We start from the raw sequence: 24070 nt of genomic DNA, 5'->3' as shown, positions 1-24070 counted from the left end.
TGAATAACAGTGTGTTTATATGAAGCACGAGAGCCTGGCAGTGTTTTCTGAACACCGTTGAGATGCAAATCTTGCCTGAGGTGATTATCAGGAAATTCAATTTTCTTACACCATACAATGACATCATTAAATGAAAAATTCAAATTATACATTTATGGATTTAGAGTGCTCCTGTACAGGGTATCAGTCCATTTTTATACTCAAAACTTTCTTTCTATGATGATCCTGCTTAGGATAAAGGTGTTAGGATAATGACTCATTTGAATTTTGTTTTATACTTTTATTTTTAAAGTTAGTAAAACTTTTGAAAAAGGGAATCATCAGCATTCGTAAAACTCAGGCCATTTTTAATGTACTCAATGTAATTTGCATAAAAACAAAAAAAAAAAAACAAACACATAAAGCACTCTCATTTATTTAGAAACCTCTGTAAAATAAAAAAAGATAATCAAAATGAAACAGCTTTACTATAGGAAACTGTTTTTTTTTCAGATTTCTAGAAAAGTGTTGTTTTACCATCCTGTGGATACACTGCAATTGATTTAAAGTAGTCCATTTACCATATTTGGTTTAATATTTACCATTATGATGTTTGCTGAATAAATCACATTATACTGAGTTATTTCATCTCTTTCAAGCAATTTACATAGGTAACTGTTACAAAAGTTAGGAATATAAGTGCTTATATATATGTAGAGTGAACTGTTTCATTCCGATATTCAACTTGTGGTCACAGTACAAATTATTTAATCCATTAGAATAAAGAGAGTAAAAAGTATAATTTCATTATAAATAGAAAGAAAAAATAAAAAGTCACAGTTTTGTCATTGGTATGTGAAGATTATTCCATGGTCCCATCCACAGTTCTTCTTCATCAGACTGTGTCTGGTCGCTGGGTGATTCTAAAGGCTCTTTAATATCTTCATTGTCAACTGTAGATTCTTGCTCATCTATGTTCCTCATTCTTTCAATCCCTGTTTTTGCTATATTGGATTTGGAAATTATACTATCTGGTCCCGTAGTACTTGATGCTAAAGATCCACTTGATGGTCTCGTATTAAGATTGTCATCAGCATTTGAAGAAATACACACTGGTAATTGAGAAACACCCACTTGTAATGGGCTGTTGAGAGGAACCTTTTCTTCATGAGTCACAGCAAGTTTATCAAGTTTCTTAAATTGCTTTGCTAATCTGGATGGTGAGCTCATTTTTAAATTGTTCGAATGGCCAGCTCTCCTTGTCCTAACAATTGAGCCATTCTGAGCAATGTAGATGCTGCCATTCAAATTGCTGCGACTATTAATATTCGATAGACGATTTCTCTGTGACTCTGGTGCACTCTCCTCACCAGTTGAGCTTGTTTCATACTCACGGTCAATAACAAGCTTGATTTTTTTCTTTCTAACCAGCTGCAAATAGATAATAAGAAGAATTACTAATTGATCTGTAAAGACACTCCTTTCATAGATATCTCTTAAAATAACATTAATATAAATTATTAAATATAACCATCATTTATTATTTCAAACTAGAATCGTACAATAGTTAGAAATCAAACTACTCTTGTTGCATAATATTTTTTTCAAAAATGTAGACACATTTTATTAAAAAATATAACCACAATAAACTGTAATAAATATTGCTAACAGTAAACAAAATACAAATGACTTCAGTGCGTATAGTTATCACAGAACATTAAAATGTCAAGAGGGAATATTTTTCAAAATGTGTCTACTTTTTTAAGAGATATAAATACATATATATTTGGAAGACATTTTACAAAAACTCTGCTGTATAAGTATTTTTCAAGAGCATACTTGTTGTATAGAGTCTACATAACCAGTATTCTAAATATAATTCACTCCAGAAAAAGTTATAAGAAAAGAGAAATCAAAGGTTTGAAAATGTATGATACAGGAAAACATTTTCAGGCCACTTAGAAAAAGTCATGCAAGGTATCGCTAAGATTCATGCTTCAGTGACCCAGTTCTCTCCAAATGAAAGTGGTTTATAGTATTTTACCAAGCAAAGAGAAGAAAAAAGTTGTCACGCAGACCACAGCAGAAAACACTTTTGAAATAATAATAAAACTGCACCTGCAGGCCAACATTAAAATGATGTGGAATCACCACCAGCCTCTGACTCTGAGATTTCACCATTTGAGGCCTCATCTTCTTCTGTGTCATGAGTTGTTCTGCTTGTAGTGTCTTTGCTACTACCCTCTGATGCTGCTGAAGTGACTGACTTTGAACTTTTGGTGCTTCCACTGCTCTTAGAAGCAGAATATTTGGTGTGCTGTGTTGTACTGGAAGACTGACCACTAGCCACTGATTTTCCTGAACTGACGTTGTCACTTATGGAAGAGCTAACCGTTCTGCTTGAAGTTTTTGATCTTACAGTAGTGGACTTAGAAATGTTTGTTGTTCGAGAAAGTGTTCCATCTTTATCACTATCACTTGCCTCTGACTGGCTTTCACTCTCAGCTGTATTTTGCCCTAGACTACTCATAGTACCAGACTTTTTAGTCATTTGGCTGCTCTTGCTTCTTTCTGTTGAAACAGTGGCTTTGCTGACAATGGATGTCATGGATTCTGTTTCTTTACCTACTTCATCGTTATCCTGTTTGCTTTCATCATTACTTTCCTCATCTTCATCTCCTGAAGCAGTTGCCTCACTATCATCTTCCTCTGTTTCCTCTTCAATAACACTTTCTGATCTTCCTGTTAGGGTAGAAATCCTGGATTTATAGCTGCTTCCTGCAGTTCTTGATGTTATAGAACCACGCTCAGATACTGAGTCACTCTTTGTTGAACTATGAGCTGATGTCACCCTGCTGCTTACACTACCACTAATTGATTTACTATCTTCAGACTCACTTGCTTCAGAAGCACTCATTTCTGAAGTTGCTGCACTGCTGCTGTATCGACTATGAAGTGAACTTCCAGCCGCTGTTCCTGATTTTTTACTGCTTACAGGAGTATTTTGAGAAACTACAGTAGCACTGGATTTTCCTGAAGACCTTCTACTTGAACCACTTACAGATTTCTCTGAACTATATTTTGAGGACTTTTGAGATATGGACTCCTGGTCATCAGTGACTCTAGAGTCTTCTGACACTGCACTTCTGCTGTCTTCTTCATCTTTCTCACTGTCTTCTTCAGCTTCTGATTCTCCTTGACCACTGCCAGTCTCTGACTTAGATTTACTCTCTTCTTCTGAATCTTCTGGATTTTCTTCTTGTTCTTCATCAGAATCTACTGTACTTTCATTTGTCTCATCCTGATCTAATGTTACTTTAAGATAATCCTTATCATCTGTCTGGGACAATGCCACACTTGTTCTAGCTGAAGATGCATCCTCATCATCCTTGGGTAACTCACTTTCAGCCTCAGATGCACTGCTCTCTGGCTCACTTTCAGCTGTAACACTGATTGAAACTCTAGATGCTCTCTCTTCCTTTTCAGAATCACTAGCTACTTTGGAGTCTTCAGTTTCAGTTACATTTGCTGAACTTCTGCTAACTGACCCTTCAGACTTGCGCCGGGATTGCAGTTTCTTGGAAATATTGATTCGTTTAAGGACCTTTCCCAATTTTCTTTTTGCAGATGATTTCTCCTCAGATGATTTTTGAAAATAACTTCCATTGATAACCATGCTCCCAGATGAGCCACTTGCTATGCTTTCCTGGCTGCTTACACGCCGAGCAGATACAAGTTTTGCATAGTCCTTACCACCTCCCTTAACCTTTTGAAGAATCATTGGAAATATCTTTGCTTTTCTCCAAGGTGAAGGATGGGGCGGTGCAGCATCAATACCCTGATCTGTTGTTCCTGTTGATAATTTTCTGCCTGCCACAAATTTAGTGATTTTCATCACTGATTTAAGTTTCTTTCCAACATTTGCAGCCCTTGCACCAGCTGCATCCCCACTGCCATCTGCCATCTTTTGTGCCCCAGGCCCAGTAATGGGTGGGCCACCAGCTGCCACCGCTTGTATCCGACCCTTTAAACCTGCTGGGTGAGGCCTCTTTGGTGGGCCTTGTCTCGGTACAGGTAGCTGTAGTAATTAAATTAAATTAAATTAAATTAAATTAAATTGACAAAAAATTGTAAACTTTAAAGCTTTCAATATCATATAAAAGTGAAATCTGCATCTGTTATTTGGAAAATGTATACTTTTAAAATTTCTTATTACACTAGGTTATATTGTAATAATTCGGATGCTACTTTTTATTAAATGTAGAAAATGACTAATTCTTTCTCTTAAAACAAAAGCACCATTAAGGTATTAATCTGTAAATATGCCATAGCTCCATTACTTCTATGCTGAAATAAGTTCCAAACCATGACATTCCTTATATAATTCTTTATAGATCTGCCAGTCTGATGTTTAGATCTCTAATGATACTGTATCTGTCATAATCAGACTTTTATACAAGTTAATTATGATAGATGGTATTTAAAAATGAATAACAATTGAAGTGGTAATTATTCAAAGATGACTATTATTGGCAATTCAATCTATACAGTATTTGTAAATGATGCACAAATGACAACTAAGAAAATCATTCAGAAAGATATTTCAGCAGACTTGTACATAGTATATTACATGTTATGTATGATTAATATTCAGGTTAAAACATTAAATATCAAGTTAGAAAAGTCAAACATTTTATTCTCAAAAAGTGTAAGATTATGCAGAATGAATATTAAAATTAATGATATTTGTCCATTTTTTATTATAAATAAATGTGCAGTATGCCTTTGTTCTCCAAGATATGGAAACAGGTTTAGACAAACTGCAGGCTCAGTGACTTTATACATGCATTATTCAGTATCAATATGATTAAGTTGTGATGAAAAATGCACACCCTTGCTTGTTTAAGATAAGTAGGTATGAAATGCAAAATTCATCAGGAGTAACTGTGATTAGTATCAGTGGTATGTTAGAAAAAAGCAGGTATTGGTTTTTCAAAACCTACAACATAGCATGTCTCATTCTATACAGTAGGAACAACAAAGTATCCTGAGATGAAGAATATTGTTAAGGCTGGAAGAAATAAAATATATGACAGTGCATTTTAGTTACACAGTATATTATTACAATAAATACAATTAAAACTGCTTCCGGCTTTTTGATATTGCCTTGAAAAGGTACAATAATGGATCATTTGTCTTTTCCAAAGTATAAAAAAGCTTATAATCAATGCAAAACTGACAGTCTTCTCAATGTATTGTAATGGTAGTGCAGTGTCTGAACCTGGCACTTGAATCACCCTTAAGGAAGAAATTCAGAAATTAAAAAAATATTGAAGCATGGTAAAGAAAAACATATCTTATTTTTAAACACCCTTGTGATTAAAAAAAGAAAGTTTGTGGAGGTGGGTGATCCCTTCTTTCTTACGCAGACAAACACAGAGGGATGCTGCATGCAGCAACTTCCAAATAAAAGATGCCACCATTATGACGTGATATTAAGCCAAAAAAGGCAGAACTATCAGTTTGGAAATGAAATACCACAACACTGGGGTAATTGAAAAGAACACTACTGGAGACTATGTAGTTACATTTTTATGATGTTTTTGTGCTGATTTCTTGTATGGTTTACTTGCATCTTGCTTTTTGCTGCCTCCCGTTGCCTCCCAACTGCCGGCAGGTACGGCAAGAAAACATTAAATATAAAAAAATCCCTTTGGATGAAACAACAGTTGTTTTAAGTACATAAACATACTGCACCTCTCCATCAGCAGAAGAGCCATGTGGGCTATAATAGTAGCTCCCATCGTCCTCCATTATAACTTCTCCATATTCGTCATACATTCCTGAAGGTGATATTAGCCTCCTACGACTTCCATACTGCGGTAAATCGTATCTACAAAAAAATAGTATTTTTTTCTTATTTACTGTTACTTAGTTATCCATAATGTAATATATTTTCTCAGTATTCTATTTATTAAACAGAATTGACTAAAAAAGCAAACAAACTAGGAGGAAACCCACGCAGACACGGGGAGAACATGCAAACTCCACGCAGGGAGGACCCGGGAAGCGGACACGGGTCTCCTAACTGCGAGGCATCAGCGCTACCACTGCGCTGCCCTAAAAAGAAATTAATTAATAAATTTCTTATAGAACAAGACATCTTTCAACAGTTTTATCCCCATTAACACTGAGTTTTATAATGAAATTGGGTTTGTGTTTATGTCTGAAACAGAAAACTGCTGATACTTTTAAAGAAATAGTTTTGTTACTTACAATTTTTTTCTTTTTTTACTTGACTAAAAATCTGTTTATCTTTAGTCTTATAGCATTTCACATATTGCTAATTTTATAATGGGACCAGCACTTCAGTTCTGAAGTGAAGATACGCTCAACAAATTCAGTAATAAACTGCTATCATAAGATTAATTATTTCTTTTAACACTATTTTACACACGTTCAGGATACAAATTCATATATAATGACTGCATTATTATGTTTATAAACTTTCTTCCACATATGATTGTCTAGCTTTGAGAATTTAAAAATTTTTGTAGTAGTACAAAAATGAACTTGAAGTCCCTGTTCTTTCTAATATGGGCAGCTGCATTTTCTGTAAGCACATGTAAAGTCTTCCAGCTGGAATTATAAGCAGCCTGTCACACTGAGTCCAATGTGCGCTTATAAAGATGCAGAATTTAATTTTAATCAATGTGAAAACAGATTAACTTGATTTACACATTTTATATATTCTGAAAAATGTACAGTCTATCTACGCATTTATAACTTGTAAAAAACTTATGATGATAAAGAGAACAAAAACCTTATTTAACTATATAAACCATTTACTGTATTTTCCAAATACATTATTATAATATTTTTGAAAAAAAAAACTACATTTTTTCCATCTTTCTGCGGTACAACACTCATGCACTATCCAGGCCTTTCTGTACCTACTAGTTACACATCTCTGTTTAATCCCTTTAAGCCCAATTTGTACTTCTTATTTTAATTTACCTTCCATTGATTTCTCTCTCTTCGCATACGATATAAACTTTCTAATCTACATGGATTTTTAGTGCCTATTATTCTTTTGCCTGTTGTTTTGATGAAGACATATTGTAGTAATGTAAGTAATGAAGTCCTAAAAGGCAGACAAATACAAAAAGTCTCCTTTTTACAGCTCCTTGATAAAGCAGACATACAAAGCTTCAGTTAGCTGGGTTTTCAGCAGTGCTTAGTGGTTTTCATTCAGATGTGGAGTTCAGCACTTTCGATGATATATTTTATAACCTTAATTACTGCATGGTTTATGGATGTACAATGTTTTTTAGTATTTTTACATTTTACAGTTATATAGTCTTAAATTTAAGAGCATAAGCAGCACAGTCAAATACACAGCAATAGTAATATAGTTAAACTTAATAAAAAGGCATCATAATACTAATAGAATGGATTTACAGTGCATCCGGAAAGTATTCACAGCGCATCACTTTTTCCACATTTTGTTATGTTACAGCCTTATTCCAAAATGGATTAAATTCATTTTGTTCCTCTGAATTCTACACACAACACCCCATAATAACAACGTAAAAAAAGTTTACTTGAGGTTTTTGCAAATTTATAAAAAAAAAAAAACTGAGAAATCACCTGTACATAAGTATTCACAGCCTTTGCTCAATACTTTGTTGATGCACCTTTGGCAGCAATTACAGCCTCAAGTCTTTTTGAATATGATGCCACAAGCTTGGCACACCTATCCTTGGCCAGTTTCGCCCATTCCTCTTTGCAGCACCCCTCAAGCTCCATCAGGTTGGATGGTGTCAGTGCATAGCCATTTTAGGATCTCTCCAGAGATGTTCAATCTGATTCAAGTCTGGGCTCTGGCTAGGCCACTCAAGGACATTCACAAAGTTGTCCTGAAGCCACTCCTTTGATATCTTGGCTGTGTGCTTAGGGTCGTTGTCCTGCTGAAAGATGAACCGTCACCCCAGTCTGAGGTCAAGAGCGCTCTGGAGCAGATTTTTATCCAGGATGTCTCTGTACATTGCTGCAGTCATCTTTCTCTTTATCCTGACTAGTCTCCCAGTTCCTGCCGCTGAAAAACATCCCCACAGCATGATGCTGCCACGACCATGCTTCACTGTAGGGATGGTACTGGCCTGGTGATGAGCGGTGCCTGGTTTTCTCCAAACGTGACACCTGTCATTCACACCAAAGAGTTCAATTTCTGTCTCATCAGACCACAGAGGACCTCTGGAGCTAACAGAGTGACCATCGGGTTCTTGGTCACCACCCTGACTAAGGCCCTTCTCCCCCGATTGCTCAGTTTAGATGGCTGGCCAGCTCTAGGAAGAGTCCTGGTGGTTTTCGAACTTCTTCCACTTACGGATGATGGAGGCCACTGTGCTCATTGGGACCTTCAAAGCAGCAGAAATGTTTCTGTAACCTTCCCCAGATTTGTGCCTTGAGACAATTCCTTTGACTTCATGCTTGGTTTGTGCTCTGACATGAACTGTCAACTGTGGGACCTTATATAGACAGGTGTGTGCCTTTCCAAGTTACCACAGGTGGACTCCAATTAAGCTGCAGAAACATGTCAAGGTTGATCAGAGGAAACAGGATGCACCTGAGCTCAATTCTGAGCTTCATGGCAAAAGCTGTGAATACTTACGTACATGTGCTTTCTCAATTTTTTTATTTTTAATAAATTTGCAAAAACCTTAAGTAAACTTTTTTCACGTTGTCATTATGGGGTGTTGTGTGTAGAATTCTGAGGAAAAAAATGAATTTAATCCATTTTGGAATAAGGCTGTAACATAACAAAATGTGGAAAAAGTAATGCCCTGTGAATACTTTCCGGATGCAATGAATGTACAGTAACTTAGAGTACAACAATACTCAATAAAGGACTAGCAGATTGTTGATTCTAGTTTAAAAGAAGCAGCTCTCACTTACCCATGATCATAATTATAATAATCCTGGGTATAATAGTCCTGGCCTGGATCTATGCCTGATTCCATTGAGAGCTCCTAAGTGAACAAAAAACAAATGCTCAAATGCTTTTTTTTTTAATTTTTAAAGTAAGTCTAGATACATTTATTATTGTTAACTGGTAAAGAGGCAATGTCTGTGTAAATGGAATAAAAAATGTGCATGTACCTCTGGTCTTAGAAGGGCTGGCCTCAGCAATTGCTGTTGCTGCCAATGATTAGCAGAGAGAAAGAAAGAAGTGAAACCCGACAGAAAATATCTCAAGAGGTAATAATCATTGAATAAAGGAACAGGCCCCTTTGGCTCTTATGTCCAGTCTGTACTAAAGGATTAAAGTCAGACTTCCAGTTGACAGTGCTGTAAGGCCTTTATCAGTGTTTAAAGTAATTGGTCATCTATTCAGTAAACAACAGATGGTCCATCAATAAGTCAAATGTCAGCAAAGGTAAGGACAATGTATCTTATAAGAATATAACAATGCTGAAAAAGAGAGAGTAACTAGCTCATAGAATATGCAGTCTGAAGGATTCTGCAAAATGTAATTAGTAAAAAGACAAATATTCTGAATATTTAAGATAAACAATAAAAAAAAAAAAAAGAGTCTACCTCTTGTCGTCCAAATCTTCGCCTGTAAGAAAGAAAAATAAATGAAAGATTCACCATTGATTTTATCTCCAGAAATATATTTAGGACAAATAATTACATCATGTCTAGAGCTATAAAATTGAAACTGTTGCTGGAAGCTTATTACCTTGTGATAATGTGTCCTTCCGAAATGCATGCAGGCTTAGTGAGTATATACTGCGTTCCTTCTTGCCATGGCATACCAAGAAAATTAGACATTCAATCTGCATTTAAGCATGAATCTTCTTTATAAAATTACTGTCATATCCATATTTTTTCAACCACTTTCTAAATTTGTTTTTGTAATCTATCAAGTGAATGCAATTAATGATGGAAAGAATAAAGTGAAAGTAGATCTTTGGGATGGAAGGAAATGCAATATAGATAAAGACCTGCACATTCCCTTTTAAGACTGATTCTTTATAGAAATGTCTTATAGGCATGCTCTCTCGGAGGTAGGTGAGAAAACTATTTTAACATTACGTTATGATTAAATAAGTTGAATGATAGCGAGCTGGGAAAAACATTTAATGACATTGGTAAAAAAATAATAGACAAGAGATGAGCATCTCCTTTAATCTCTAATGTCGCAAAGTATAATGGCTTTGAATTAAAATTCAACACATGCCACTGATTATCACAGGCAAATTACTGCAATTGTGCTTTGATGTGCTAGTAATGAGGAATTAAAATGAAGATTTATCACTATACAATGATTTGTAACTTTGGGAAGACTTTTAGAAATTAATTTTATATCCCAATCTAGCATGTATTTCCCTATTTGTATAGATAAAGCATCATTCTGTAGAGTCCTGAGCACCAGAAACCTGGACGTGACAACACTGCTGGCTGCAAATGAGGAAAAAAAACACACACACACACATACATACACACAACAACTTGGGTTGTGCTGTTAATTTTCTAAATATAGCATGAAAAAGAGTTGCCCCATTCTAGCAATTTGTTAAGTAAATAAGTGTTATATTGATCCATATTTAGATAATTTACTGATACTTTACACAAACAACTTTAAAAGTCTGTCATTTAAAGTACACATCAAACAATACTGTAAACATCAAACTGATATTATAAATGATAAAAAACAGAATTATTTAGTAGCAATAATTTCAAACATTTTTATAAGTATAAAAGACAAGTATCCTTTCTTATCATGTTAAACAATATGAACAATTCATGACTTGCAAATCCTGAAGCTAAGCAACAGTCACTAATATGCTATAAGAATATCTGGAACAAAAAAAGACCCAAGAAAATAAAAACTATTTGTTGAAAATAGTCAAGCTCTCTATATATACACCATATAAAGAAGACATAATATTACAAGAAACCAGTTCATCCAAATAAACTGGTATCTTAAGAGAACTCACCATTGTATTTAAATCATATGGAACATCTCATTAATAACAGTGGTGTGAAAGTGGATGGAGTAACTAGTTTTGAATAAATTTGTTAAAATGAAAGGAAGTACAAGGCAATTGCTTAAAAAACAGTTAACTTCCATTGACTGATTGTTTGTGGCAATCTTTCTGCATTGGTTTTCAATATGATTGCTTTCAGATGAATCCATGCTTATTATAAAAATGCTTCTGCTGTGGCACATGAATGACTAAAAGGTGAAGGACTATGCAGGCTGTCATTCTACCATGTGTAGTCTTTCTGATTGTAATGCTTTAGAATGCTATGCAAAACCCCTTGGTTAAAGTTATTTTCCTCTTGATGTGTGTCACCACACCATTCATTAGCAATGTAGTGTGATTAAATACCTGCTTATTGGGTCAATGGTTACTAAATTAAGCAAAACCTGCTGATATTTTATGTTGTTTTGTAGCAATCAGTACCATGATTGATTAGGTAACTAATCAGCACTACTGCCTCAGCCTGCTGGAGAATTTTTGTTAATTAAATACTGACATCCAGTTTAAAAATGTCTTCAATGGAAGAGCATGAGGAAAAACATTAATATGGAATGAAAGTAAAAACAATACCAAAATGCATGATTTGTACTTTACATACTGTAAGTAATAGAGAAGTTTATTGGGACATGACTGAAACCCCATGAAGTATTTCTGTTTAAAATACTATATTGAAATAAGGCCCAGCATCCTTTGTGATTTAATGTAGTTTCAAAATGGTTAATATTGGCAACAGTATGTATAATATAAAATTAAATATTTATTTTAGGCATAGTTGCTTTACTGCACAACAAATTGAACAACATGGAGATTCATAACATACAGTATGATCACAGATTTACCTGACAGACAATGTCTTTTCTAGGTTTTGGGGCAATGAGGTCACAATGACAGCACAAAGATATGAGATAAAAAGATAATTATGAAGCAAATGTACAGAATGTCATCTTTTATTTCTAGATATTTGTGCACATTACTATGTGCTTTATCACTTAGAAAAATTAAGCCTTTTGTTTAGTTCCATTCCATATTTTAATTGACTATAAATAGTGTTCTGAATCAAATCAACTTAAAACAAATGAAAGTACTGTAGAACTTGCATAGTTTTAAATAAATTAACTGCTGCAAGTCTGGGACCCTCTGGTAGTTCCAATCTTTCTTGTTCCTTGTACAGGATTCACTGTATAAATACCTGTGGAAGGCATTATATTTACAGTGTAGTAATTTTTTTATCATTTAAATTTTTTGATTTAAAAATGATCTAACTTAAAATTTGTAAAGCTTTATTGGTACTAAACAGCTTTAATTAAAACAAATGATACAACTTAATAATAAATGTGAAAAATAATTAAAGGACATGTACTTTGTTGTTCCAATTTAACATACCAATTTGTGAGTAGCAGTCCTCAAAGACAACAAGGTAAAACATAACTTTCTCAGGGCAGGGTGGTTACTGAGCTTTTCAGTAATATGTTTATATCATTAAATTTTAATCTTGTTTAACAGGCAGAAGGAAGATAGTGTTGGAGTTAAAGAAATGGGATGATTAAAGTCTCTTTAGCAGCCTACTAGTTAAGAACCACTGAATCACAAATTATACTATAATTACTTGAAGCTTGAATTTACATATTTAAATGAATATAGAATAGATAAAGTTATAGGAAAAAGAAAAAAAATATGAAATGGAACAACAAAGACACACCATCAAAGCAACCATTAGACACTTACCATATAGGAATTACACTGGAATTTTACAGGAAGACTGCATTATTATATTATAGTAATATAATTCTATGTGTGTTGATCTATTTTTAATGTGTATGATTGTCCATTTTCAACACATTCTCACTTCTGATAAACATGACATCAGATATTTCACTATTTCTAACTATTTTAAGACATTTAATTAGGTGTACATTTATTATACCATTATACTGTGAAAATTACTTTCTGCATTTTATTTCAGATACTTTCTGTTTCATTTAAAGCATTGAACAATTAAAACTAAAATATACTAATCAAATATGTTTGGTAGTCAATTTACACTGTTCATTTGACATATAAATAATATAAAAGATGTATTTTTAAGAAAGTTAAATAAAGATATCATGAAAGCTATAAAATTATGTGAAATAAGAAAATTAAAATATGCAAAAAATATTTACAAACAGTCACAGAAACAACATAAAAAGACAATGAAAAACAGATAAAAAGAAAAATTACAAGACAGTGGACTGTGACGGAAAATTTTTTTCCAGTTCTTCTACAATACAGTTAAAGTTGCCATTTTGCTTATTTGAATCATCTGAAGTTTCTGCATTTTGCACCTCAGGTTCTATACACACTTTTGTCCTAGGAACATTTTTTGGTACTTTGTGATTTTTATCTATTTGACTATACATGTTGGCCACCGACTTTTCAATATCTGCTAAGTTTTGTATATTCTTCAGAATCCCCTTTAACTCTTTTTTGGCACCTGTTGGCTGAGGAAGTGCAACAAGAGGTGGGGGATTTCTTTTACTGAGTGATGGTGGCAGAGGGGATGAAGAAAGCATGGGGAATGACATGGCAGGCTGTTGAGGAAGAGAATTTTTAACTGAAGTAGATAAAGATATTGGTGGCAGAGGTGGAGGAGGAGGTGGTGTCTGAGGACAGAGAAGAGGAGGAGGAGAAGGAGGAAGAGGAGGAGGAGGAGGAGGAGGTGGTGGGGGTACATTAGGTGGTTCTGGAATGAGCTGCGCCTTTACTATGCTGGGTTCCAGTGGCAGATAAGTTGGAGTAAGAGAACTAATTTTCCTTAAGAGAGGAGGAGTAGGCTTATGACTTGGAGGTGGTGACCCATCAGAATGAGTTATGACAATTGAGGGTGTAAGGGGCAAACCTTGACCAGCAGTTTGAAAATCAGGAGAGAGAGTGGAGGCAAAGATGTGCTGCTGACCAATGGGAGTTGGATTGCTATTTGGATCTGAACCAACCATTGTTTCCTGTATTTCAGTGGAGCCAAGATTTAGTGGCTGAGGTGGCTGCTGAGCTTTTGAATCACGTGCTCTGTGTTGTTTCATTTCTTGTAAGGCTTGCTGCTCAAATTGCCTCGCCTGCTCTTTAACTGTCAGTTTAGTCCTGCTGTCCTTGCAGGCTGGACTAATTGTCATCCCGTGATCAAAAGTTTTTTCTTGTTCAGTTTTCATTAGCTCAAGTTCCCATTGGACTGGATCCATAACAACTTGTCTGTTTAAAGCATCATACACATTTTTTCTGTTTATCCGGGATGGCAGAGTCCATGCATGGCGAGATTCAATAGAAGGGAATTTTAGAAGTGATTCTTTCAAACCTCTGGAGTGTCTCATCTGAAGAGCTTTCCTCTTATGAGGTGTCCCAGGATCACCAGGGCTGTTGAAAATGCCTTCAACATACAATGGATTTTTGGTGGTTAATGGATTTTCATCTGATAAAAATGTAATGTTGCTGGAAGACTTTGGAAGATTGTTGTTGAGAGATCCATTGATGCTTGATTGCTTGTGGGCTACAATAGCACGTGCAGCAAATGTGCTTATGAGTCTTTGTCGGTCTCCTTCTTCTAATACAGACTTTTTTCCCCTGCTTTGTTGAAAATGGTAGAGAAGAAAAAGACTTGAAAGAAAAGAAGATAATGAGGTATAAGGAAAGATGCAGGGAAACAGAGAAAACCTTGTGCTCTCGATTTATTTTTTGAAAGAAACAGTTCAGTCTTATAGCTAATCCTTTTTAAATATGTATTTCTGGTGTTTTTTTGGTTTTAAAATGTGGAAACAGATTATGATTTAATATGCTAATCAGGTCACTAAATACGTGAAACAAGAATAAAATTATTTTTTCACACTGTATCATTTGGCTAATGAAGGGGCTAATAACAGTAGAAGTATAACATTAATGAGCACTAATGTTCATTATCAGGTTGTTTTACCTTAATAATCTAGAATTTCAAGATAAAATTGGTATCGTAAGTTATTCATTACTAGTACTACATGGTGTGCAGGTCATCAGCCTTTGTTGAGAGGCAATTAAATAAAGTCCTGTCACTAACAAGATTTATCTCATTTCGGCAAGTGAAATACCTTTAATTTACTTGATTTAGAAACGGCAGACAAGCTACACTGAACTTAAAAATCTATATATGCCTACATATGTCTATCTATCTATATGCACTGGATATTTTTAGTCCTTCTAGTAGAAAAAACAGAATCACACTGTAAATTGCAATAGATGTCATTGTACTGGAAACTGAACTCAGCCTCTTTTCCATTAAAAAATGTGTGTTTTAGTAATAGCTGTAAAGGTTCTCAGACTGTTGGAAGACAACCTTCTAATGCTAATATCCGCCATTTCACTCTTTGCAATATGTATTCAAAAATATAACTTGTTATTGCACTTCTATAAATTGTGTTTTGATGGTCCTTGCCAGTGAACTTGCATCTCATCCATGGCTGGTTCCTGCCTTACAACTGATGCTACAGATTTTGACACTATTTGACTCTGTAAAGGACAATGCACAGTCAGAAAATCCACAGATGAATGAATTATATAATAAATATTATACTTTTGATGACCGAGTTCTACTCACTACCATCTCACTGCTCAAGGAACCCGAATTCATTTCTGAATTGATCACTGTTTATTGGTTTCCTTGTGCTTGGTATGAATAAGCATGAGTGTGCACACGAGTCTGCCCTAAGACAGATTGGCATACCCATGAGTTTTGCTTCTTGCTTTAGCGCCATGCTGCCAGCATAGACCAAATAATCCCAATTTGTATTATTTATGATACATATATGTTTTAACAACAATGCAAATATGAGTAATTATTTACTTATGATTGTTATGAAAGCTAAACTGAATGTGTGTTGCAATTAAAAAGTAACTTTTTAAATTACTTTGTAAACTACAAAAAAACAAACACCAGGAGTGTAATTGATTTAATTTTCAATTCTGGTAATATGAGATGCATAGTGAGTATAAGGAAGCCAGTAAAGTATTATATAATAAATGTACTTGTCTAATACAATTGAGCACAGAGGTAGAAGGAAGTGATGAACGGACAAACAGAAAAAAATCTGATGCTATGAAATTTTTCGTGTGCTCTATGAAAAATTAAAGTTCATAGAACATGTATAGTTGTTTTGAAACATGTGCTGCTTTAATAAATTGCGCAAAATGAACAAGTTAAGAGCATAATGACTTTACTGCTCTTATAAAGCATAGCATCAGTAAAACAGTTTTTTTCTTGTATAACTAAAAAACAGCACTAACATTTTTATGGGAAAAGTTTACTTACTGATGCCTGAATCCAGTAATGGGAACAGAATGGAAATGACAGGAAACAGATAACGGTAAGCAAGTGAAGGTAAAAAAAAAAAACACAAAGAAAGAAAGAAAAGAACAGACAGATGCATTAAAAGGATACTATCAGTAATCTTAGTCTTTATACGTGGCTTGGGTTTTGTATATAAGAGGAAAGAAGAATAATACATTTCAAATACAGCTTGTGAGTCAGGTAGTGTTCTTTGAATCAAAATAGGCATATTAGTGTTGGAATGTAAAACAGAATTCAAGTGATACCAGTAAGTTACCTTGATAAGAAATAGTTCTTCATGAGCACGGAAGCTGGGCATCAGCAAAGGCTGAATGATTTTACTCCAGCCTATAAACATGACGGTTATCTTTATGTAGTCAATTCCCAAGGTACATAAAGTATCAGACACTAATAACAAAGTGCGAGACAAAATGAAATTTTAACATGAAAAAGAAAATGTTAAACTTTAAAACATAAAGCAGAGGAAAATATGGATATTTGTGATGAGATTTTTTAGAGGGTCTTTAAGGTCATATTTAGAGGAAAAATAATTGTATATAGCAAGAGAATAAGGTTCAGTCTGTACACGTACAAATCCAAGTGTTTAAAGTTGTTTTTGTGCTACTACTGAAACTCCAACATTTCAAGCTTTCATCAATAAAACCTTTACCACATTGTGGAACTGTTATTTTAAAGCTGCTGCAATGCTCAGTACCAGGGCAGTATACATATTAGTAGCAATATAAATTACTGTAAAATGTTTGCTATTGCACAAGACTTTTTCCAAACACCTGCCTAAATTATCTGAGAATTGTGTAGTATTTTTAAATTTCTAGTATTCTACACAGGTATACGTGACATCTTTCACTTTGTAGTTCAAAACCCTTCCCTGCATAAATAACATTTGTTTTGTTCAAGACTGAATTTATAGAGAACACTTAACAAGAGTGTGGGAGTAAGAGAGTGTGTGCATGACTGGCATCTGTGATGGACGGATGCCATGTCCAAGGTTGGTTTCCTATCTTGTAACTTAATACTTCTAGGATAGTCTCCAGCCTCCCATGACCCTAAACTGAATTAAGTGAGTTTCAAAATTTAACTTTGTGTTTTTTTGTAGGTATAAACATTTTTTTTAAATACTGTATAATATCTTGACAGCCTCTCTGTTAACTTGTTACCAAAAATGAAAATACAATTAAAGGCAACTTCAAATTAGCAAGCCTGCTGTATTATTTCTGGTGTTAATTGCATCACTTTAGCCCCATATAATTGTCTTAAATGAATAAACATAATCCACTTTAAAGCTGTGAATAAAATTACTTGATAAAAGTGCATGATTTAAAGAGGTAGTTATTTTGTGTACTTACATTGTACTGTCCCCAAGCTCTTCGTACAAATTATTAGAAGCAGTGACAGCTGATTTTCCTGCTGGGAGTGCCATCTGTATTCTTGCAGTCTTTGCACACTCCGCTTGTCGTCTGTTAAAGTATTGGAAGGAAGACATATTAATGCTCGTACAGTATATTAATTTTTAAACTCTAGATTTGACTACATTTAGTTTTATACTGTGGTTAAACAATGTTTGGTTTCTCTGTAATTTGGTGGAAGACAAGGCAACATACACAATTATGTACACATACTATATACAAATATTTAGAAAACAGAGATAGCATATTCATTTTAATGCAGAATAACTAATATTCAGTATTTTTAATAGAATCTAAATCATCTAATTATAAATAGTGAGGTCTTAAAATGTGCCAGTGTATCAGAAACGATTACCTCTGCTCATGGAATATTCAAGTGCACCATGGTAACATTAAAGTGCACATGCAAAAAAACTTCCAGAATCTTAGACACACGATGGGGGGATTTTGGTTGAACAGGTTCTAAAAGGAATTTGTTTAATAATGCCAATATACTTTAACTGTTGAAAGTTTTCCATGGGGAAAAAGTTTTTCACATTATTTACACATGAATGTTTTCATCTGGACATTCATTTTATTAAAGATGTTTGATCATTTGTAAAATTAAACTAATTTTGACAAATAGTAAGTGGTTATTTGTAATCTGCTGGGTTTCCAAAATAAATATCATATTTCCATTATTTATATAATTACACAAAATCTCCTCTCATATATTATTTATACTTTCATATTTATTGCTGTTGTATACTAACAAGAAAAAGGTAATATACAAAGTATATGCAGTTGAAGTAGAAACCTTGGCAACCTTTAAGAAGAATCTGGATGAGATATTGGGACAGCTTAGCTATTAGCTAAACAAACAAGCTTGATAGACTGAATGGTTGCCTCATGTTTGTCAAATGTCTTATGTTTCTGTATTAACTCTACTTTTATTCTGGCCATCAGGGTATTTTTTTTTTCTTGTGACCACGTTTTTATTGAAGTTTAAAAATAAAACTTGATGGAATCACAGAAATCAATATTCAGTAATAAAGCTCAAACTGTCAACATTGGAAAGTAAAAAGAAACAATAAGAACAAGACCCCAACCAGCAGCGCCAACTTCAAACACTCAAATCACCCACCCTTATGTTAGACCTGAACAACTGAAATGGAAATTATATACTAAAGTTCAACATTGCTGGGTCACATCGGGCAGAGAGAAGTGCAACCGAAACAGCTGGACCCAGAGACAAGAAGACATAAAAAGAAGAGTGGCAGTGCCATGCATGGGATACTTAACCCCAAATTAACTGCTCCATAAACCATCATCATCATTACCTCTGAAAATATTAATTTGGTTGGGCTAATTAATTTGCTTCAGGCTTTGTATATTATTTTAGGTACGATATATTTTAAGATTTCTCAAAAAATGAAAAGAGATTACTATTTTACATAGAAGAATGTCCTGATATTTTTAGGTCTGTTTTTTTTTTTAAATCATTAGTACGATTAGTAAGATGTGAGAAGACATATCAGGTGAGTCACACCTCATCTGATTAGAGATACACTATAAAGTTTATAATTGGACAGGCTAATTAGGTACTTTGAAATTTGTGATGTTGTTTTGTTTTGTACAGGTCTAACATACATAAATACAGTATGTACTGTATGTACACCCACTTATACTGAGCAAATACAGGCAGAAAAACAATAAGGCAACTTCAATTCTATCATCTAATATAGAAACATTAGTATTATCAACTAATGTCAGCTGCACAGTTTAGTCAATCTAAAAAGCTTATAAGCAGCATGTGATTCTATTGTTGCTATTTTATAATATTCTCAATACAATAATTCAAAAATGCTTACATTTATATTATTTTATAAAACCAGGAATAACATTCTTTTCTCCACACAAAAGAAACACACAAACTCTGACATGTACAGAAATTAAATTTCAATGCGCTAGATGATATAAGAGGTGAGGTTATCATTGATGTTTTAAGTTAATTTCCTCCTGTGAGATCAGCTACTATGGTTTTGAAGAGCAACTGAACACAACAAGGAGCAGCTTTAATTAAATATCAATACAGGGGGCATGCGCCTGAAGTCACCAGTAAATCATGTCTGGTAAACATAACATAGCTTTACTTACACCATATTTCTCAAAATGTAATTCAAGACTGTTTTGCATTTGTATGTATAAAAATAACTATAGTTATCTAACATAAATGTTAGGAAAAAATATAACCTGAGCTGTGGGATTACATTATTGTCAACTGTGTACCTTTCACAACTTGTATTTAATCGAACCTTCTTGAGAAACACAATCAAAACAGAAAACTAAATACTTACTCTTTAAACCTGACAAGTTGAAGGGCAGAAAAAAAAGAAAAAAAATATGATTAGGCAGAATAAATGCATTATGACCTGTTTCCACATATCATTTGACTCCTACATTTTATAACAGACAGTGTGCAATGTGAAAAAGACTTCACCCCAAAACAAATCTAAAAGACACAACATAAAGTAGATTTAAATTAACTTATTAGTTAAGAACTGATGCTTTAAGAGTTTAAACCTGATGAAGACTATAACAGGAATGGAATAATTTAATAATCACCATCAAAAGTTTGTCAGATTTATAAAATGTATATGTAAGTTTTGCATTTAACAACAAAAGAACATCCATGTTTTAGGGAAAATTAGCATAATTATAGGAAAAGTTCTATGAAAGGGTCAAACGTTGAATTTTACAATGATGTCTGTACCTGTGTGTGTTTCAGGATGCCAGTCCTTGGACATAATGATTTAGACATGAATTACTGAACCCAAAAGCAACATAGTGTAGTTATTAGCATTGTAAAATGATAGGTGCTTTATGTGTTTCAACAATATACAGTAACTACAATACAATTTGCTCTCTTCGGCTAACTACATACTGTATTCTGAAGGTGTATGTGTGTATGAATATACAGTGGATTCAGAAAGTATTCACACCTCTTCACTTTCTGTCACTTAATTGTGTTGTAGGTTTAATTCTAAATGGATAAATTTGCCATTTCCTTAAGTGTAGAAAAGGCTTTAATGCTGATCCCTCAATGAAATGTATTTGTAGGACTCTATCCTTCATGAGGAATGCTTTAAACAAATTCGTCAGAGAAGAGGCATTGTTTTATATACACATACAAAACTTAATGTTACTAATTACAAGATTGAAAAACAATTGTAACCAGTTGTAAATGAAAACCTTTTCTCAAAGTCAAAGATAGGTTCCAATAATGCATAATATGCATATTATGGGAAATATGCACATTTTCATGTTTATCTACTGAAAAAATTAACTTTCAGGGATGCATTACTATAGAGACAGTAACAAACTGACAGGCCCTAAAGGGTTATATTGAACTATATTTAGTAATCCATTGCTACAAAAGAACACTGGATTAAAGATTTCCACGCCATGCAGAATTGCATGCATTGTTAGTACAGGCAACTGATGATGTAAAAGTAGATTTTGCATTAGGCACCTTAATAATTCCTTAAGCTACAAACAAGAAGGCAGTAGGTAATTTAGTTTGGTCCTTGACACAATCACGCTTGATATCTACAGCTGTGTGAAATTTAGATTTGAGAAATCAGTCGGTAGGAATTAAACAATTATACAATTCATGGTGATACTCTAATTTAATTGAATGTTTGGATAGGTTATGTAATGTGGTGACTTATTATGTGTATTTAAAAAATTAATCCTAACCCCTCAAATTAACCCTTTTAAACTTGATTCCTGTGCCTGAAGAAAAATTTAACAGGTAATACGGTGAAGTATCCATTTGTGAGTACAGTATGTAGAAATAACTTTAAACTCACTTCCAGTTAACAAACAATTGGAGTATTGCGTAGAAAGTGAGGATCCTTGATAAGGGAGGAAAATGGTACATTGAAATTTAATACCTTTTCAGTATGTCACAATCAAGTATTCTTAAACAAATGTATAGTGAATGACCACATTATTAGCATCCCCTATGTAACAGTGAGCAATCATAATAGCCAGAATTCTTTGTATCATGGATAATATTGATTGGTGAAGTTCAACAAAGTGTATTTCACAGTTGATGTACTCTGCTCGCTTATTACCTAGTTCGTTGAATATTTTCCTGGAAATTCACCATGCAGCACCCCATGATGCTTTGTGAGGCCAATGTGACATCACAGAGGTATAGCAGAACTTCCATGCATACTGTAAGGTTGTTGACCAATTTCCTAACTTGCAGTATTTTAACTTGAAGGGTACATTAATTAACCATAATGAGAATATTATAAGTATTGCCACCAGAAAATATATAACACTGGTCCCTATGTGCTAACTGAGTCTGAGGGAGGGCGTTCCACAGTCTCGGCACCACAGATGAAACAGCCCTATCACCCATACTGCGAAGCTTGGTTCTAGGGACTTGGAGAGTGTTAGTGTGTACAGCGGAGCGGAGGAGGTATGAGGGGTAAGGAGTTCCTGTAAGTAAAGGGGGGCATGTCCATAGATGCACTGATGGGTGAGGAGAACGACCTTGAACTCAATTCTGAGTGGGACAGGGAGCCAGTGAAAGGTTTTCAGGGTTGGGGTGATATGGTCATGCTTTTGCACCCTCATCAGGATCCTGGCAGTGCAATTTTGAATATACTGGAGTCTCTGAATACTTTTGCCAGGAATCCCGAGTGGGCGATGAGAGCTGTTGCTGATGATAGTGGAATAGTACAGTAATCCAGCCTGGATGTGACTTTGTACTTCTATACTTCAGAAATCTGAATTTATTTCAGTTGGGAATGATATATTACAATTTAACTCTTGTTGTTTTTGTTTTGCCTGGAGTTAATAATTTTTATCATTATGGTATCACCATTTTTGAGATTCTGTTTTATTCATAGACTGTGCCATTTTTTGTAGTCTTCTGTTACCGTTGTTAGGGCAGTTATTGGTCATGTGACACAATCAAGCAACATCATGATTTTGTGCTGCACTTGCATGCTCTAGGACTATCCAGAGCTTTGACTTATAGCGTTTCACTCTCTCACTTCACTTAAATTTCTCAGTAACCCAGATTTAATGTCTGTCCAAGAGCATGTGAATGCAGCATTAGTTCCTTTTCCCTATGTAAGAAGGTTGAGTCCAGGTCACAGTGTCCTAGTTTGGACTATAAAACCTGTTCACATAAATCTAATTTGCATTTCTAGAGTATTCAGGGGAAGAACATCAAGTCATTTTAAGCACTTTTGCTTCACAATTTTTTATTTTGTTTCTGATTAAGTGTTCTGGCCTTGACATTTGGTTCTGTTTGCTTCTTTGGTATTCAGACTCCCGCCTGTTATTTTACTAAATTTCTGCCTGTCCTTTTTAGAATCCTGTTCCTTTTTTGCTCAAGATATCCTTGACTAGCTTGGTTCACAATAATTTTCATTAATGCTTTATTTTCAGCCACAGTGATGCTTCCATTTATCTATCAGTTTTTAAAGTCCAGAAAGACAATGGCTTCATACAGGATTTGAACCAAGATTACAGGAGCTGCACGTGTATGAGGTACATACAAAACACTGTGCAATCATGTTGCCTATATTATAAGTATATTATACAGCACCAGTTAAACATATATAAAAATTCAAAGTCTGAATATGCAAAGTGAAATTCTGAATATAAGGAGTTAAAAGACGTAGAAACATTTCTAGTAAACTCAGTGGGTGCTAATCTATATTGTGAATGAAGTTTTCTAAAGTATTACTTGGAATAATAGGCAAATTATTTGTAACAAATTGTGTTCAGGATTATTCATGTACCCATTGTCTCTTTAGACAAAATTACACTTTTGGGCACATTATTTGTGTCACCTGACACACTTTATTTGACACACTTTACCATCGCTGCAATATAGAAGTCCTGAACAGAAGCCCTGATTGTGTAACGTGCAATCAAGCAGCAAAAAACAAACTGATGTTAAATGTATACATTTAGTTTTAATCATACTATTTAGAACAAATGTCTTAATGTCAACAGAATGGTAGTTTATAGCTACTGTTCCTTCTCACAGTCCCAGGGCTTCAGCTTTAATTGCTAGCCTGGTCAAAGTGTACATGGTGTTCACATGTTCTCCCCATTGTATACATGAATTACTTTGCAGAAATGATTGTGCAAACTTGTTTTACAATTAAATACTGAAAACTTCAATCATTCTCAATTAATAAGATACATTTATTCCTACATGTGCTGTGTGGTAATTACATACATCCACTATCCAGTTGCCTTTACCATTCATG

General features: G+C 34.2%; 1 protein-coding gene across 6 annotated transcripts in view; it reads right to left on the bottom strand.

Annotated features, from left to right (window-relative positions):
* Positions 1-265: 265 nt before the first annotated feature.
* Positions 266-24070, bottom strand: part of pcdh15b (protocadherin-related 15b) — a 760133-nt gene continuing 736328 nt past the window's right edge. For 4 of the 6 annotated variants that reach the window (XM_039771647.1, XM_039771655.1, XM_039771683.1 and 1 more), the window contains 8 exons: positions 20123-20131; positions 17727-17837; positions 9580-9601; positions 9142-9180; positions 8938-9011; positions 5737-5872; positions 2098-4057; positions 1328-1410 (listed from right to left, as the gene is read on the bottom strand). In XM_039771647.1, coding sequence (XP_039627581.1) covers positions 2111-4057; positions 5737-5872; positions 8938-9011; positions 9142-9180; positions 9580-9601; positions 17727-17837; positions 20123-20131 — 2338 coding nt within the window. In that variant the 3' untranslated portion in view covers positions 1328-1410; positions 2098-2110. Of the gene's footprint in view, positions 1411-2097; positions 4058-5736; positions 5873-8937; positions 9012-9141; positions 9181-9579; positions 9602-17726; positions 17838-20122; positions 20132-24070 lie in introns of all 6 variants that reach the window. The other 2 variants (XM_039771692.1, XM_039771665.1) reach the window with 2 other exon arrangements.

The sequence above is a fragment of the Polypterus senegalus genome, chromosome 1, assembly GCF_016835505.1.
Source record: "Polypterus senegalus isolate Bchr_013 chromosome 1, ASM1683550v1, whole genome shotgun sequence".
Lineage (NCBI taxonomy): Eukaryota > Metazoa > Chordata > Cladistia > Polypteriformes > Polypteridae > Polypterus > Polypterus senegalus.
This window is presented reverse-complemented; position numbering and strand designations above follow the sequence as displayed.